The 13225-nt window shown below is 52.8% G+C and overlaps 1 protein-coding gene across 5 annotated transcripts in view; it reads right to left on the reverse strand.

Annotated features, from left to right (window-relative positions):
• Positions 1-13225, reverse strand: part of LOC121457976 (katanin interacting protein) — a 168820-nt gene continuing 155595 nt past the window's right edge. For all 5 annotated transcript variants that reach the window (XM_041667083.1, XM_041667085.1, XM_041667084.1 and 2 more), the window contains 10 exons: positions 12377-12554; positions 9380-9545; positions 8207-8364; positions 7106-7170; positions 6080-6190; positions 3998-4137; positions 2554-2655; positions 1873-2030; positions 1698-1786; positions 1-1276 (listed from right to left, as the gene is read on the reverse strand). In XM_041667083.1, coding sequence (XP_041523017.1) covers positions 1218-1276; positions 1698-1786; positions 1873-2030; positions 2554-2655; positions 3998-4137; positions 6080-6190; positions 7106-7170; positions 8207-8364; positions 9380-9545; positions 12377-12554 — 1226 coding nt within the window. In that variant the 3' untranslated portion in view covers positions 1-1217. The remainder of the gene's footprint in view (positions 1277-1697; positions 1787-1872; positions 2031-2553; positions 2656-3997; positions 4138-6079; positions 6191-7105; positions 7171-8206; positions 8365-9379; positions 9546-12376; positions 12555-13225) is intronic.

Raw genomic sequence — 13225 nt, forward strand, 5'->3', positions numbered from 1 at the left:
ATAACATTTTTTATTGATTTTGTTAAGAAAAAATAGACATTTATTTGAGAGTTAATGCTTGTACCAGTGCCTTCCCTCCGAGACTGCATTTACACACTGTTTACACACTTATAAACACCTACCAAGGATCTGCAGGGAGCACACCAAGGTCACAGTCTTGGGTGATCAAAAAAAAAAAAAAAACAAACCTGTGCCCACCCTGAGGCCTAGAAGTTGGATTCCTGTTAAAGCCGTGGTCTTAGCTTCCTTCTAGGAGCTGGTCTGATGGGCCTTCTGGGAGGTGTATGGCTCATCTGGGAATGAGTGGAGGAGCCGGGGGGCCCTGGAGGCTACAGAGATGATGGATTCTCATCAGAGAGGCAATCCTATCTGCACATCAGCTGGCTTCGAATTAAAACATCTGTACAGCTGCTGGGTGTTGCCGCTTGGAAGCTTTTGTGCTTCTTGGTAGCATCAGAACGTACTGAACTCCGTACCACGGCACCGGCCCCACTGGGCCGCAAGCCAGGAAAACAACAGATTAATATTTGGAACCAGAAATTACCCACTGCTGGGAGACTGATTGGGTCCCTGATCTGAGCTTGTTCTATAGATGTACATGCAGGCATGGGGCTCTGGGCTGCAGGGAGAAGGGGCAAGCCTGAGCCCAGGTCCTCCCAACTCTGACGTGTGTGTGTGTGTGTGTGTGTGTGTGTGTGTGTGTGTGATGGGAGGAGAGGCAGGGGCTGAGGGCAGATTTCAGCAAATACTACAGCTCACTTCCTCTCCTTAGCAGGACCGAGGCCACCTAGGCCTGTCCCCTCCAGGCCTCCAGAGGCACTGGATAGGTGAGGAGCTGTGGCACAGCCGGCCTTTCAGCGTCTCTGTTGCCCTTAGTGAGCAGGGCTGTGCAGCGAGGGGCACTGGCCCCGCCTAGGACTGGGGTGCCACAGGCCCTGCTCTTACGGACCTCACAGGAGAGGCACAAAGAGGAACCAAACCAGGTACCCCTGGCTCCCAGCAGCAGCCCAGTGTGGCCGGGGGCAGCTATTCTGTTCTTGACCCTTTCATCTGACCCCCAGAGTTCCTGAGGCTGTGATTAAAGTCTCCTGTCTCTTCACACTCTTTCAGCCCTTGGGGATCCAGCTGGCCACCCCTGAAGTGTGAGGAACATGGGCACTGTCCAGGACTGGTGATAGAACCTAGCCAGCCTGGAGCGGCTCTCCCTCCTGTCCCAGTCAGCACCGCCAACGCCTGGAGATCTCCTTCTCACGTATGCAGGTTTTGGGGCGTAAGGCTGTGGAAACAGGACACAGGAGTGAGTTACACAGTCCTTGAGAGCAGACATAGACCTGGCAAGCCTGTGTTCTGGTCATCCTTCATGGCCTATCCCATGCATGAAGTAGGCTCTACCATAAAACCCATAAGGCCTTTGTCTATGCTACTAGACATCCTTTAGGACCCAGATCAGATCCCACCTGTCCCAGGAAGTCCTCTTCTTGGTGCCTTTTCCTGGTTTCCCACAGTGTGCCTTGCCCTTCCTTCCTGGTCACAGGGAAGGCATACAGCCAGAAGCTGCTTGTTACTCTGGGACAGGTTCCCAGACGGAAAGAGGTGTTGAGCAGGCAGGACAAGGCCAGTAGACTCTGATGCCTGCTTCCTCTCCACCCAGACCGAACCTCTGACAGGGATGTGTAGGGCAGAGACATGCCACCTGCCTGGGTCAGCAGTGCCTGGCTTCCTCCTCGAGGTGGTAACGACCTGGTTTTCATTCGTCATCTGTATGTCCTGGTCTTCCTCTGCCTTACTGCAGGAGAGGCAGACAGAAGGCCCATCAACCTTCCAGGCCAGGTCCCTGCCACCCATCCTCATTAGAGCTGGTCAGGAGTATACCTGATAGTGTGTTTCTCCTGGTGACACGAGTCAGTGTCCTCGGCAAAGAGGATGGTATGGTGGGGCACGGTAGGCTCACATGTGGGCAGGATGCCCCCAACCAGGTGACTCACCATGGCAAGAATGCCATTGTACACCAGCAAGTCATCCACCAGCAGCTAAGAGATAGAATAGGAATGAGGCCCCGCCCCTCCTAATTCACCCCACCCCTCTGCTGTCCCAAGCCCAAGCTTCACTGAAGACCCGTGTTGATGGTAGGCCCGTCCCCACACCAGCATGAAGGACACATGCTGTCAGCGTGGACTGCAGGCTTGGAAGCTGAGGCTCCAGGAATTTCACAATACTGGGTGACCAACTCTAGAGATAGAGGCAGACTCAATCTCTGGTCTCCATGGCTTCTGCTCTTTCCCCCTGGCCACCCAGGTGCCACTTAAGGCTGTGTGATCCTAGAGAGAGCCCTGAAAGCAACACCAAGTCCAGGGCCAAGTTCAGAGATTGCTTTGGATTATTCCAAAGCTGTTCTGAATTCACAGTGGGGTGGCTGATTTCCCTGCTCCGGGGGACCAGGCATTTCCAAGGTTGCAACTGGAGACAGAGACCCAACTGCAGCAAATGGTAATTGCCCACAGCCCAATTCCCAGAGAGCACAGTCATCTCCCACACCAGCTAGTGAGGACTCACGCCAAACTCCTTCACCCCTCGCTGAGGTGTTTTCGTGTAATTCCACAGTTTGATCATTGACACAGTGGTGGGCAGATCGAAGATGACATACACCCGGTTCACCTGTCAGAGAGCAAAACTAATTAAAGCAGCTGTGTTTGGAAACAGAGCTGCAGGCTGGGCCCAGGGCACCAGGGCAGGAAGCTGGGCCCCAGATGCCAGTGGCAGCACACCCCTTGTGGGAAGCTTCAAGTTCCGAGGTCTCTTCTCCTCAGACCCCATTTTGAGTCCAGTCACGTGTGGTTGCGTTTGGAACAAACTGCTGAGCTGGCTCTGGGAGGGCCTGCTGCCTCCTGCTGCTGTGGCCCTCATTTAAATCCTGGCGGAGAACTGAGAGCAGCCTGGCCTTCTGTTCCTCGGGTCAAAGCCCAGGGACAGTCTCCACCTGCTGAGGCTGGGAGCATCTCCCCACCAAGCAATGCGCATGGTCCTGAACCATTTATCCTTTCCAAGAGTTACAGAGGAAAAGCCAGAGTCCTCTGGCCCCGGCACCATGGTTTCTTCTAGCCCATGTCTGCTGGGGAGTGCCAAACCGCTAGCACTCAGCCTCAGGTCAGCACGAACTGAACAGTGCAGCAGGCTCAACATCAGAAAAACCTCCCTCCTCACTTGGAGGGCCAGTAAGTTAAAGAACTGGATGTGAGGTGAGTCTAGCTTGCGGAGAGCAAAGACCTGGAGACTGTGATGGCTGGGTGGGGGCTCCTTCTGCTCAGACTCTTAGATTCCCACTAGGAGAATGACAGTGGCCAGAGAAGGGCAGTGAACAGCTTTTGGTTGGGCTCTAAGGGCCACAAGGGCTGTGTGTACCCCTTTACAGCAGGGGGCCAGGCTGAGGGGTTGGCCCTGTGGGAGTTGTTCCCTCCTCTAAGAGGAAAATGTCATTTTATACTGAGTTACAGGAGAGGGGCAGGGACCCTGCATCCCACCATGTTCTGCTGACAGGCTCTGCTCCTGAGGTGGAGGGTGCTGGTGGCCAGTACTCTCTCCTGGACCTTCCTCCCTCTCTGCGATGATGGATCAGACCCACTGCAGGGTTTGAGAGCTAGGAAAGAGTCAGTGGTAAGAATGGCTGACTTGGCTGATGGGGGCCAGAGCGAGGGCAAGATGGCCACGCTGAGGCCCGGGCCATGTGATATAAGGAACAGAACCAGGCAGAGGAGAGTGGAAAGGGGGAAATGCCACAGTGGAGTGGGCTGCAGAGGCCTTACAAGAAGAGGCAAGAAGATGCAGAGACCCTGACTTCAGGGTCCCTGGAGCTCCTCACACATCTGGTATCTTTTTGAGTAAAGTCCACGGAGTAAGAGAAGGAACTGTGGGCCTGGAAGGGTCACACACGAGCTGTTAGTCACAGCTGGCACCTCTCTGGTGGCTCCCAGAGTCACTGGGTCCGGGGGCAGGTACCCACCAGACCGGGCAGGATGGGGGCCAGCCACATGTGCCTGCCATCACTGGTGTCGTTGACTTGGTCAATAAGCTTGTCAGGGGTTCGCACGTCCCCGCATACACCTTCAAGAGCGTTCACGCTGTCCGGAAAGGCTGCAATGTCTGAGGTGTAGGTTAAGCTGTTGTAACCCAAACTCATACACTGTGCACAGTGTGTCACCCTCAAGGCAGCTGTCAAACGGTCAGCACTGTGTCTCAGGAGATGCTGGGCTGGCGTCCTACATTTTAGCAGGCTGGGAATGACAGTGAAAATAGATGCATTCTATTTTTGTTTTTTATGTTTGTTTGTTTGTTTGAGACAGAGTTTCTCTGTATCTTTGAAGCCTGTCCTGGAACTCACTCTGTAGACCAGGCTGGCCTCAAACTCATAGAGATCTGCCTGCCTCTGCCTCCCGAGTGTTGGGATTAAAGGCATGTGCCACCACCGCCCAGCATATTCTATTTTCTAAGAAAATGGGGTTGTGGCCAAGGAGAAGGGATTGTGTGTGGGGCTAAGGGGTCAAGTTCAAAGTCAGGGCACCACAGGTGGAATAGCTGGAAATGAGGGACTTGCAGAAGCACAGACAGGGATGGTAGTGCTGCCACTGCTCTGAAATATAGGCCACACCCACTTGGGCAGGCAAGTGACTTTGGCAAATCACAGTCTTGTCAGATCTGCCACCTTGGCCCAACAGGAGCTGATTAGAGCAGGGACCTCAAAGCACATGTGCAGAATCTGGATCTGTCTCTGTCGCTGTCACAGGAAATCTCAGGCAAGTCACTGGGCCACCACCTATCCTGCCCCCTCACCTGTAACAGGGGCACAAAACTTCTATGCTCTAAGATGGGCAGGAGAACCTCAGAGGACACTGGCTATGAGCCCTCTTGGTAAAATTAGTGAAGTTTAGAGATCTGGGAGCCATTCCCTACATTATGAGGAAGACAATAACTCCAGAGACACCCAGGTCCCCAGGTAGACATGGGACACACTTTGGAGCTAGGCTGGCATTTCCCTATTTGGAGGGCCAGAGATCACACAATCAAGGATGCTGACGATAAGCAGGCAACAAAGAAGACAAGCAAGAGAGTTTAAAGCTTTACAACTGGGCTCTGTGACCTGGGGTAAACAGGTCTCAAAAGTTCCACCTCTGGACAATGAGGATTCCAGAATATTTTGTTCCCAAGATTTCTGTGGGTGCATGGGTTTAGTCTCCCAATGCCTGGTACAGAAGTCCCCAGGAATCACTGAGTTTGGGGGGCTGACAGACAACAAGAGCCCCAGGAGTCAGCAGAGAGGGAAACTGAAAACGCGTCCACGAGACCTTTGGTTTAGTCGCTGTCACTCTGCATGACCAAGGGCCTTTATGGGCAGATCTCAAGCCAACTTCCAGAGGCTGGCATTGCACCAAAAATTCCAACAACCAAACCGAAATCCTTCAGAACTCTCTGGGCCAATCAACGGCTCCACACGGGCACATCAGGAGCAAACGGCCCCCCAGTTAATACACTCCTCTCCCACCGAGTTCTGCTGCAGACTGTCAGGGCCTTTAGAACACCAGGTGTCTGTGCCCTCCAAGGGCCTATGCTTAGCAGGGATCTCCCTGCACTCTCAATTATGGGACTCTAGTCTGCAGAGAACCGGTTGTAGGTACCTTTGTAATCATGTTAAGAGCATCTCTAAGGGTCCAGTGGCATCATACTGTATCATCTAACTTCCATCACCACCCCTGCCACCACTACCACCATAATCAACTTCAACATTGCCATCATTATCATCACCGTCATCATCACCGTCATCATCATCATTATCAGTAGGTCTTTTGTTTTGTGACAAGGTAATCCAGGCTGGCCTCAAACTCATAGATACCTGAGGCGTTCACCACCATGTCTGACCTTCATCTGGTCTTTTGAAATAGGGCCTTGCTATGTAGTTCAGGCTTCCCTCAAGTAGGGAAAAATCCTCCTGCCTCCACCTCCTGAGGGCTAGAATTACAGGCTTGGGAGCCTGCACCGGTCTGCCAGCAGCATTTCCCATGCCGCCTCCTGCTCCCAGGAGAAAGGATACTGTTCTGGGACAACGGGATCCTCTCCCCATGCTCGTCATACAGCTCCAGCCCCGTGAGGCCGATGTAGTAGGGGTCACCCCAGCTGGACAGCAGCTGGAACTGGAAGATGACTGTGCTATGGTTAAGGAAGAGAGAAGCTCAGTTTTCTGGAGAAGGCCACACAGTGGCAGAGGTGAGAGGGGCTCTTCTTGTCTGTCATGGAAGGGTCCCTCTCCCAGGATGGATGTCTGTTAAAAGGAACACAGCACCACACTTGCCGCAGTCCCTGCCCTGGGTGGACAGGAAGGAGCCGTTCTAGGGCAGATAGGGTGGACAGATGGTTCTGGTGGGACTCTCCTGCCTTGTGCCCCCATCTGCCCGGGAATAAAATGATTAGAACAAGACACCTCTCCTCTGTGTCTTTCAAGTTCATTGGAATAAGCACGTTAGGGGTGGGGAAACAGCCTAAGGTCAGCAGAACGATTCCTCCTGACAAGGTCCTTGTGCAAAAGGTGATGCCTGACCCCCCTTGGATCTTCCTGGTCCTCAATTTCTAGAAGCAGGAACAGAAGTCCTGGGAGCCCAGGAACATCCCAGGTAGTCACAGGCAAAGGCATTGCTTCCTTCCAGATCTGGACACCTCTGGAGAGACCAAGGCAAATCTGACCTCTCTGACTTCTTTTGTTTTTTGCATTTAGTTTTTGGATTTTTTTCTCTTTTTTGAAGAGACATTGTCTCTCTAGATAGTCTAGGATGGTCTAGTACTCATGATCCTCCTGTCTCCATCATGCCTGACTCCCGTGATTTAGTTTACGTGGCTAGGAAGTGGGGCTGTCATTGTGGCCTGCTCCCAGGGCCATGTTTCCCTGTCATGCAATGAGGTCACACTAGGAAGGGGGGGCTCTTGCTGCCTCTGTCCCTGCCTTCTCCCTGCCAGCTCTCTGGGTCACCTGTCTCTTTTCCAGCCCCTCTCAGCTGAGCCCTTTGTGCCGCCTTCCTTAGCTGCACTTTCCCATGAGCACTCCAGCCACCAGGGAGAAGGATACAGCCACAGGGCATGAGCGGGGCCTCGTAGTCCATGCTGGCTCTCTCCAGGCTCTTTGAATCCAGCCTGGGAAGAGACCAAAACAGCACCGTGAACCCTTTTGTTCCAGGGCCACCGAGAGACACTCCTCAGCCAAGGACTGCAGAGGCGCTGGTGTGAGCTCCCATTTACCCAGAGGAGATGCTGTGTGTGGGATGGTGGGGGATGCAGCTCTCCTGTTATAGACCCTTGCAATCCTCAGGGTAGCCTAGAGGTGTGTGTGGTGGGGGGGACGCATGGATGAGGGCACCCGGACGGAGTGGTGAAGCCACTTAGGAAAGCCATGCAGCTGGTGCGTGACTGGGTGAGATATGCCTCGGGGTTACTCTCTGAACCACACCCCCTGCTTTCCCAGAGGAGTGGAGTCTGCTAGGCTGAGGGCTGGGTACTGCTGATAGGGCAGGGTGCCTGAGTGTGACAGGCCATTTGGATGGACAGAGGTTGGGCGGCTTGCACGGCAATCAAGTTGGCCATAGCAAAGGCCCTGGAATGTAGGCAGGATGGGGATGCAGAAGAGAAAGGGAATGGAGGGGAAGCCCTGAGCATTGCTGGCTTCATGATCCCCAGTCCAGGCTGCAGTTTCCACTTCTGTGAAATGAATATAAAATCCCAGCTTCCAACCATAAATTCTAAGAGACAGGAAGATCTCTGTGAGTTCAAGGCCAGCCTAATCTACACAGTGAGTTCTAGGCTGGCCAGGGCTACAGAGACAACTACTACACTGCCCTCCCCTCCAGCTTCTTTACAGCCTTCCTTGGGCTGTGCTATGCAAAGATACTCTTAACAATTTTGCCATTGGGGAAGGGAGCTCTTTTGTTTCCCTATTGTGGCCTTTGGTGCTCTGACATTGGGGGCTGTAAATGGGTAAAACTTACTTGGTTTCCACCTGGATGCTGGATACTAGGACCAGGATATCCCTGCAAACCCAAAGAGAGCTTCCCACCTGCTCCTTTTCTGGATTGGGACTGGGGAAGAGAAGCTGTTTCTAGACAATACATGTGGCCGCAGCTCCAGCCCTGAGGATGCACACAGGACACTGGTGGGCCAGCCCACACTCCCTCACCTCCTGGTGGGTGCCGGTGACAGCCGGGTCTGCAGGTAGTCCCCAAAGAGGATTTCTTGTGCAAAATCAAAGTGACAGTTGCCAGGCCCCTTTCGGATGAGAAAGCCTTCTGCGGGAGACACACACAGGCCGTCTAGGGACACGTGGGCGATTTTGACCTAGAGAAGGAGACACAGCTTGCCTGAGTCTAAGACAGTGGATGGCTTTTCCACCACACCAGGACATTGGGTCAGGCCTGAGTTCCAAGGACAGTCACGTTCCATTTTGGACACAAAACACCTGGAGTAAGGCCCCTGCCCAAAGGATACTTACTTGTGAATCCTATCTACATGTCTCAGTCCCAGGGGAGGCATGGGACTTGGTGCGGGACCCCAGACATCAGTGGCTGAGCCTGTGGCAGTGCGGTGAGATGGTCAAGGGTACCACCTCTACAAGTACTGTGCAGGCCTCCAGCCTCCATTCACCTCCCTCCCCATCTGGGAGATGGGCACAGCTTCCCTCTTTCTACCCTCAGCACCTAGCAAGCCCTTTTTAGGTACATAACAGAGACCCAGCTGGTCCTTCTGACAGGTAGCAGCACTGTGCTCACTGAGAGCTTGCTGAGTGCACACAATCACACATAAGTGCACACACTGTCCAGGCAGGAATCTTCTAGCCATGCTGCTGGCATCCACCAGCAAACTGCAAGGGCTACATACATTCTGAGGCTACTTGCCACCCCTGCCTTTTCTCCAGCAACTGAAAGAGAAAGTGGGTTCTATGCTTGGCAGACAGAGACCAGACTCTAGCTACGTAGTTCCCAAGAGAATGACAACTCTTTCCCCGCCTTCTTAGAACGCTGAGAGGTGGGGCGGTAAGAGGAGGCAGGATGAGAACCCGATGGAATGAGGAAGGCACACAGACTGCCTCATAGCACCTTGCTCAATGGACAGCAGGCAGATAGCTGACACGACAACCCTGGACGGTGTGGGAAGGGGACCCACAGTCACAGGAGAGGCAAGCCCTGCAGTTCCCCAGGCTGCCCTGTGTGCAGGAAACACAGCTTGTTCTCTCCCTGGATGTCACCCCCCTCCATTTGGAAGGTTCTGGAGGATTTATGCTCCTCTCCAGCACCCACACCAGCCATTCATCATGCTGCCTCCCTGACAGTGGCCTCCGCTCTGCCCGGCTTACCCCTCGGTAGGTGTCCTCGGGAGATTTATTGTAGTTCCAGAGGCGCAGGCCAGCAATGCTCTGGGCTCTGTCAAAGTGGATCATAACCACATGGTCCAACCCAGGGGAAAAGGGGATCAGCCACATGTGCTCATCCTCGGTGGTGATGTTCATGCCATCGATTAACCTGCAGGCAATGAGGGCAGGTCAGCCAGGCGGTGGGAGGCCTCAGAAAGTCGCTTCCCTCACCTACCTGTGTCTGGGGAGGTGGGTGAACAGCGAAGTCAAGCAATGACACTTAAGAAGGGCTAAAAACAGTGTATGCTCATCAAGGTGCTGAGCGGTGCTCATCCTCACCAGGCTAACACACAGCTGTGTCCCCCTTTGGAATTCCTCAGCCCAGTGGCCGCAGGTTGGGAGACTTCTGCTAATGATTACATCCACATGCCAGGAAGGGTGACTGTAGAAATGAGCTAAACACAGAGCTGTGATGCAGGCACCCTAAGATGTGCTGTGGCTAACAGGAAAGTACAATCATGAGATGTGGGGTGTGGCCAGGCAGGCAGACCACAGCAGTCAGGACCAGCTCCAGCTGGAAATGAGGTCAGAAGGGGTGCACTGTGGTGGGAGGTGGGCCTTTTCTCTGTTGTCCAAACGTTCTGAAAGATGCAGTGGCACAGTTGAGGGAAGTGATCCCATCTCTCTTGGTAAGGTCTCTAAAACACAGGAAACTCGGCAGACCTAGGCTAGGGACAAGTGCCAGAAGAGGCAGGTGGCTCCAAGCTTGTGATGAGCCAACCTGCTTGGTAGCCACAGGTCTGAGTGCCTCAGGGAAACCCCAGCCAGCAGGAGGGGTTTCCAAACCAGTTACCTCAGCCCCATTGCATCTGTTCCTGCCTCAGCCTCTTCAGCCTGGACTCTAACCTTTGTCCTCTGTGTGGCATGGCGACTTGGAGACCTGGCCCCAGAGACAATCAGCCCCACCCCACCCCACCCTTGGGGGCCATTGTCCTGTGAGTGACTCAGGCTGTGGCCACAATTCCTTTATCTAAAATCAACTTTTCCCCTTACCATTTGATAGTGTGCAGTTTAGAATAAATCTAAGTGTTCATCCACGGAGGTAAAGCGTTCTCTCGCCTGTGCTCTAAAGGCTGTTATTAAATTGATGGATGGTGTGTCTTACAATTGCTGGCATGTTAAAACTGAGGAAATTCGGCAGGCCAACCCTGCTGTTTGTGAAGGAAGCTGGCTATTGCAGACTGCTGTTTCCTTCCAGAGCAATTACCTCCGTTCTGGAGACCGGCAGCCAGTCTCCAGAACCCTGTTGTAGGGTTTGGGGAAAGGGGACACTGGAGATGGATGGCAGAGAGGTTGGCAGCAAAAGCAGCCTCCTCCTGGGCAATCAGCTGGTTCTGTCCCAAGACACCCAGTAGTAACAAGCCGTTCTCATGCTAAACTGGGGTCTCTAAGCACTATGGCCACCACTAGGACCCTGTCACTGCAGGGATGTGGTGGAGGCCAGGTTGGGACAAGAGAGACAAGAGGAGCCTGGGCCATCCTGTCACATCAGAAGGCTGGGGAAGGTGGGCACTCAGTAGTAAATGCTTGCCCTCCATGCCAAAGGCTCTGGGCTCCATCCCCAGAGCTTCAAACAAATGAAAATAAATATTGCAAACAAATATATAAATGGGCACAGGCGTTCCCAGAATCTAAGACCATCAGCAAGGATAAAAACAGAAGAGATGCCTTAAAGGCAGCAGCCCCCATGCCTGGCAGTAGACGGCCAACAGAACGCAAACTCAGTGGCATCTTTGGGGATTCTCTGTCTCGTGTTTTGTCAGGGTGGGGTTTTTGTTTGTTTGTTTTTAAACCTTACAGGTCCTTTGCATATATATTATGGCTTCCAGTTTTGTGTTTTTATAGGATTTCTTTGTGAGAGAATGTGTATGTCTCTGTGTCTATATGACATTCTTACGCTTATCTTTGGCTCTTGTTGGTTTGTTTTGTCCTGTTCCTATTTGTTTTATTTTATTTTTATTCTTTAGATCTGGATGGAGGGGAGGCAAAGAGGAACTCAGGGGATCTGGAGGAGGGGAACCATAAACAGAATGTATTGGATGAAAAAATCTCTCTCTCTCTCTCTCTCTCTCTCTCTCTCTTTGTTTTTGTTTTATAAAGACAGGGTTTTTCTGTGTAGTCTTTGTTGTGCTGGACAACTCACTCTGTAGACCAGGCTGGCCTCAGACTCGGAGATCTGCCTGCCACTGCCTCCAGAGTGTTGGCATTAAAGGTATGTGATACTATATCTAACTGAAAAAAAAATCTATTTTCAATAAAAGAAAAATATAAAAACAAACATGAGAGAGATGAGTTGGTGGTATGCTTCTATAATCCCAGTACTTGGAACTGAAGCAGGAGGATCCTGAACTTGAAGTCTGGTTGGCTCACTGTGAGACCCTGTCTTAAAAAAAAACAATAGCACAGGGGCGGTCACTCCTTCAGAGTGAAGACAGCCTTTAGAATGGGAAAAATGCTTTTGGTCATGGTGTTTCTTTGCAGCAACAGAAACCCTAACTAAGACAGCTGTCCAGAGCAGGAGGCCAAGTGCCAGTCTCTGAGTGGCAGGTATCTGTGGATAAATACTATAAAAAGCCGTCCATTCACTCTGAGCATGCTTTCTGGAAAGTGGAGGAAGCAGAGAAGACATAGTGGCCCACAGGGACTTTGTTTTCACTTTCCAGTTTACAGAAGGGAGAGGCCTAGGTCAGGCATGTGCAAAAGCAGAGTGGGTCACACCAGGGCCGAGGGACTGTGGCTTAGAGAGGCGCTAGCTGATGGCAGTGTGCTACCACAGCACGCAGCATCTGCAGATACACCAGTCTGACTTTGCAACCTGGCTACCCCTCTACTTCTTTTGGCTACACGCCTTCCCGGGCAGTGTCTGCTGTGTGCCCAATGCCTGGGATACAGAGCTTGACCCTTGACCCTGACCGCCACAGTTCCGCTTCTGCTACTCACTTGTCTAGGGTCCGCGAGTCGTCTGTGTACTCCGGCAGGTCATTTAAGTCTCTAGGAGAGGCAGAGAGCTGGTGTGGGTAGATCGGCAGGGCCTGGCCATCCTTGCCCACTACTTCCAGGCCAGTGAGCCCTATGTAGTGCAGGTCCCCCCAGGAGGCTGTGAAGTTTAGTCGGAGGCCTGTGAGGGAAGGAAAGCAGCCAGTTACCACCAGAAGCTCTGAAGTCAGAAGGGAGCTGTCACTCAGCCTCTCCACTCTCCCCTCATAAACCTTCTCTCTCAGGGGTCCTCAGGTAGGAAACCCCACATATGGCTGGGCCACCTCACATCATGCTTTGTACCATTAGCCCCCTCACGCTGTTTCACGGTGAGGTGTTCCTCTCCTGGCTTCCAACTCCCCCAGGCCTCCTCATGCATCAGGGTCTCTTAGTTCTACCCAGATGGTCTATCAGCTGTTCATTTTCCTAAGCCTTTCTTCCACGGCAAGGCCTTCGCACACGCCGTCCTCTGGACTGTGCTTGTTTCAGGCGCCAGGCCAGTGCTGCACTTACGGCTTGTTGTGTCTCTGCACACTTCCTCTACCAAACTCTGGAAGTCACACTACTTAGTAAATGCCCATGTGACTCGCCAGGTAGCTGACTCCTTCAGGGAACGACCCCACTTGTTTCTCTAGACTATTATGTACCCAGGTGCTGGCACCGAGCCAGGTGACTCACTCCATTACCCAGAAAGGTCCCCTTCTCTGGGTCTTTGGGTCACACCCTGCCACCCTGTCATATGCTTGGCTGGAGTTCCCCCTTTCCCAGTAAAATAGGGCCAAGCTCAGAAGCTCTCTGACCCTGAAGGTAGTT

This window comes from Microtus oregoni, unplaced genomic scaffold (assembly GCF_018167655.1).
Source record: "Microtus oregoni isolate MIOR12 unplaced genomic scaffold, Mior012 000016F_ref0000370, whole genome shotgun sequence".
Taxonomy (NCBI): Eukaryota; Metazoa; Chordata; class Mammalia; order Rodentia; family Cricetidae; genus Microtus; species Microtus oregoni.